This window comes from Sapajus apella, unplaced genomic scaffold (genome assembly GCF_009761245.1).
Source record: "Sapajus apella isolate SASKATOON/1434 unplaced genomic scaffold, GSC_monkey_1.0 scaffold44, whole genome shotgun sequence".
Taxonomy (NCBI): Eukaryota; Metazoa; Chordata; class Mammalia; order Primates; family Cebidae; genus Sapajus; species Sapajus apella.
Genome location: NW_022436984.1, coordinates 6,212,781 through 6,217,914, shown reverse-complemented (window position 1 = coordinate 6,217,914; position 5,134 = coordinate 6,212,781). Strand labels below are relative to the sequence as shown.

At 38.9% G+C, this 5,134-nt stretch overlaps 1 protein-coding gene across 4 annotated transcripts in view; it reads right to left on the bottom strand.

The window, feature by feature from the left end:
* TTC27 (tetratricopeptide repeat domain 27) overlaps positions 1-5,134 on the bottom strand; it is a 202,164-nt gene that overhangs the window by 179,442 nt on the left and 17,588 nt on the right. For all 4 annotated transcript variants that reach the window (XM_032239260.1, XM_032239263.1, XM_032239262.1 and 1 more), the window contains one exon: positions 3,311-3,413. In XM_032239260.1, the coding sequence (XP_032095151.1) occupies positions 3,311-3,413 (103 nt within the window). The remainder of the gene's footprint in view (positions 1-3,310; positions 3,414-5,134) is intronic.

The following is a 5,134-nucleotide window of genomic DNA, read 5'->3' as shown; positions in this document are numbered from 1 at the left end:
ACTCTGTCATCCAGGTTGAAGCACAGTGGTGTGATCTTGGCTCACTGTAACCTCTACCTCTCAGGTTCAAGTGATTCTCCTACCTCAACCTCCCCAGTAGCTGGGATTACAGGTGCCCGCCACCACACCCAGCTAATTTTTTGTTTTAGTAGAGAGAGGGTTTCACTATGGTGGCCAGGCTGGTCTCAAACTCCTGACTCCAAGCAATCGACCCACCCCTGCCTTTCAGAGTGCTGGAATTACAGGCATGAGCCACCGCACAGAGCCATCCTACTGGTTTCTCTTAGTGACTTTATGAGGTCATCTTCAAATAGCTAAAGTGCAATATTACATCTCATGCACTATACATAACTTGTTTTCATCACTGGATCCCACAATCAATTGTTTTTTTTTTTTTTTTTTTTTTTTTTTTGAGACGGAGTTTCACTCATGTTACCCAGGCTGGAGTGTAATGGCGCGATCTTGGCTCACCACAACCTCCGCCTCCCGGGTTCAGGCAATTCTCCTGCCTCAGCCTCCTGAGTAGCTGGGATTACAGGCACGCGCCACCATGCCCAGCTAATTTTTTGTATTTTTAGTAGAGACGGGGTTTCACCATGTTGACCAGGATGGTCTCGATCTCTTGACCTCGTGATCCACCCGCCTCGGCCTCCCAAAGTGCTGGGATTACAGGCTTGAGCCACCGCGCCCGGCCTCCCACAATCAATTGTTGTATGCCCTGAAGTAGTCTTTAGAGAATCATGGTTTCATTTAGTGTGACATCCAAAAGAATGCCTTAGGTTGTACTGAGGAATGTATTTTTTCAAGATTCTGACCTACTTTTATCATAGATGTAATCAGCCCAGCTAAGTTATGCTGACATTATGATAGGCTCCATTCCACTATATTATACTGGTAAAACATGTCTGGACAAAAACCTAAATATAACAGATGTTCATAAAATTCTTTGCTTATATTTCATAGACTGAAAAAAAAATCCTGCCAACTTTCTGATGATCCTTCAAGGGCAACATTTCAAATACAATATCCTTCTCTGGACACTGAATAGTATTTCAGTTATAACTGTTTGGTCAACATTTGGATCAAATCCCAGAACAAAACATTCTAAAAATGAAATTCTTCATGAAATGTTATAATTCAGTACTATCTGCAAACCTATTTAGACATAGCCAAAATGGACCATTTTATGACTAGATAAACTGAAAAGTGCCGTTGATTAGCCTAGAACAGCAACATAAAAAATTCCTAGTTGCAAGGCAAAGCAAATGACATGCTGAAATATAATACAGAAAAGAACTGAGACCTCTTGGGGAATGAGTCACTTAGAGTCACATTTTCCAGCTATCTTAGTTAACCCATTCTGGTTTGGAACTTAATTTTAATTCTTAGAATAAAATCCTCTCCAGAACATACCATATGGCTCCTACCTTTTAAAAAGATACATAAGGAAAGTATCCAAGGATGCTGGTACGAGAGGGTCAGGGTCCAAAACAATCCCCCCAGATACCAAGGGATGACTTACAACTTTTATGCTCGCATCTAACATGTCCCCTGCTTGACCCACAGCTTTAACCTACCTAAAATGTTGAAAGAATATAAACTAACTCCTGGAACAAACATCGTAAATGAATCAATTATTATACTGATTGAATGATACTTTCATTGTTATCTCTTTTTGAATTATGTATAGATGGTCATTTTATCTAAGATTAGCATATATTTATATATTTCCATCCTAGAATAAAATAAAAACAGAAATTAGTTTCAACCATTTACCTGGCTTAGTAATATTTATGACTAAACAAGCTATAGTCCTCTCCACTGTCTTCTGGTCTACAGTATGTTACTATAAAAACTCTTGAAGGAAACAGACCCCCAAAAGGTACAGCAGCCTCTTACGTTATACATGCACACACATGAGAATTACGTTATGCCTTCATGAATGTGCTACCTCCATCAAGTACAGATCACTTTTCTCCGCACAGAGTGATGCTAACTACCACTCCCCATGTCTTGATGCTAACTACCACTCCCCATGTCCCTTGGACACACACACATACATATTCATTTCATACTCTTTGGATGTAAAAGGAGTCTGGGCTTTGGACCCAGACACAGCTAAAGTCCAATCCCATCTCTGTAACTCAAAAACTCATGATCAAGTCCAAGTTCATTTACGTTCACGTATTCCTTCAGCACAAGATAATCTGTTTTGGTTTTTGTTTTGTGTGGTAACTTTTGCCAAAAAAAATCATCCCCAAAGCCAGCAAGACTGAAAATCAAGTATCAAGGCACCTAAGAGTCTCCTCTTTTTCAAAGTATTTCCCTAGGACACAGGAGGGATATCTGCAACAACGGCAGCAGGAGGCATGTACATGGATGTTTGGTTTACAATTATCTGCCAAATTTTTCATTTACGTCTTAGGTACTTTTCTACATGTATATTACATGTTACAAAAAATACTAATAAAATGAAATGCAAAATAGCCTCTCTACCCATCGTTACCATCAGTGAAACTTATTTTCTATCAAATGTTTAAAAACTGACACTTTCTCTGATGTACTCAATAGGACAGAGGATAATTTCTTACTCTGTGCGTAATTTAACATAATTTACTCTAGCTTAAGTTAGTTAAGAACTTTAACAGGAAAAAAAGGAGAGTACAGTTGTTTCCAATGAGGCTTCTTAAAGAACAGAGAAAATATTAAAATACCTTTAAACAATTTGTGATAAAATCATGGTGGCCTACATAACACCAAATCACCCTTTAAGTAGGTAAAGTAAATGAAAGTGGTTATTCTTTTTTTTAAACTCAAAAGACCAAAGCAACTCTGTAATCTGAAAACATAACAACTTGTGATATTCTACATACAAAAAAAAAAAAAACTCCAAAAGGCACTACTACCAATCAAAAAATAAACTAGGCTGGGTACAGTGGCTCAAGCCTATAATCCCAGCACTTTGGGAGGCTGAAGCAGGTGAATCAAGAGGTCGGGAATTCAAGAGCAGCCTGGTCAACATAGTAAAATCCCGTCTCTACTAAAAATAGAAAAAATTACCTGGGCATAGTGGTAGGTGCCTATAATCCCAGCTACTGGGGAGGCTGTGGCAGGAGAATTGCTTGAACCCGGGAGGCAGAGGTTGCAGTGAGCCGAGATCGTGCCACTGCACTCCAGCCTGGGTGACAGAGTAAGACTCAGACTCAAAAAAAACAAAAACAAACAAACAAAAACAACTAACAAGGAGTATTTCAGCCAAGTAACTGGAACGGAGCTACGAGCCCATATCAAACAAAAATCTGCTACATACCTTGATCAATACAGTTTTCAGCAAGAGTGAAAAGCAAAGATGAGCGTTCCTCAAGCAAATGCTGGTGAATATTCACACATCTCAAAGTCCACCACGGCAAGCTCTAGGAAAAAAACACCATGTAAGCTGAAATAAAAGGATACTTTAGAAAACTCTTTTTACATTAACTTTACATTAACATTAACTTTTACATTAACTTTTTAAGTTAACTTTTACATTCACTTTATACATTAACATCATTAATGTTAAGATTTTTAGAATTTTTTTTACATTCATAAAATTAAATTTATTCCTCAATAAGATTACCCATCCACTGCTGTCTTCAGTAATAATACCAAAACCCACATCTATGTCTTCCATAACACCTCACCTCCATCCTCTCAAAGCCTGTATTTATTTTAGCCACTTGGGATTCCTGATGCCATTTTGAACTTACCATCTCCTCCTTTAAAATATATGTTGTATTCATCCTGCTCTATGGCACTCTGTCACCACTTTAATCCAAGTACCAACTCCTTCAGAGGCCTCCTGCAAGAACCCCCTGTGGGGTGATTTTTCCATCACCTGAACTTCCAGCACATTATTTGTAATTCCCTTGCAAACACATTCCACTGTATTTATGTATGCTGGCCCAGGTTCCAATGTTGTTCACTGTCTACTACCCAACAAGTTAAGAAATCATGTCTTACTCATCGCTATCCTCCTCAAAGCAATGTATTTTACACAATCAACACAGTATTGGATTCAGATATTCTCCCAAACTGACAAGATCAATCACTTCTATACCAGTATGAAACCTCTTCCTTACAGTCTTCTACTAGTGTGGCACATACTGATCTTTCACTTCTTTGAACTTCTACACTGTTCCTTGAGGTCGACACAATATTGGACAGCACTTGTTTTTCAGGTTTGTAACTCTACCTGAGCCATACCTTTCTGAGGGCAGAAACTACATTTTTTTTTTTTGAGATAAGGTCTCATTCTGTCACCTAGGCTGGAGTGCAGTGGCATGATCACAGCTCACTGAAGCCTGTACCTCCCCAGGCTCAGGTGATCTCCCACTGCAGCTTCCTGAGTTGCTAGGACTACTGGCCCATGTCATCATGCCCTGCAAATTTTTGTATTTTTTGGCAGAGATGGGGTTTTGCCATGTTGCCCACACTGGTCTCCCAACTCCTGGGCTCATGTGATCAGCCACCTTGGCCTCCCATTGTGCTGGGATTACAGGCATGAGGCACTCCACCCAGTCAGAAACTGGATTTTATACACTGTCTTGACTAATGCAAAAACTGAGCATATAGCTTTTTCTCTCATTCGCTGATGCTTTTTTTTTACTTGATCAACATATATTTACTAAAAAAAAAAAGAATAAAAACAAGAAACAACAAGCCATTACAAAGGTATGGTCGGATGTGGTAGCTCACGCCTGCAATCCCAGCTACTCAGGAGGCTGAAATGAGAAGATTGCTCAAGGCTAGGAGTTTGAGACCAACTGGGCAACACTGTAAGACCACGTCTCTTAAAAAAAAAAAAGTATATACTGCGAAGAGTGAAAACCTCTCTTCCACTGCCCCAATATCATCCTCCTCCCACAGAAAAATCTGTGACAAAGGTTTATATTCCTCCAGAGCTTCCTCTGTGTATGTGCATGTGTGTATATGTTACATGTGTGCACATTATGATAGGTACTTTTGATAAGCGCATTATAAATTATTTGTAATTATATTACATTACATTACATGAAAGTCTAAGAATTAGTTTTCCTTTTAGTTACCTACAAATATGAGATGACAGTTACCAAAAAGCTTTTTTTTTTTTTTTTTT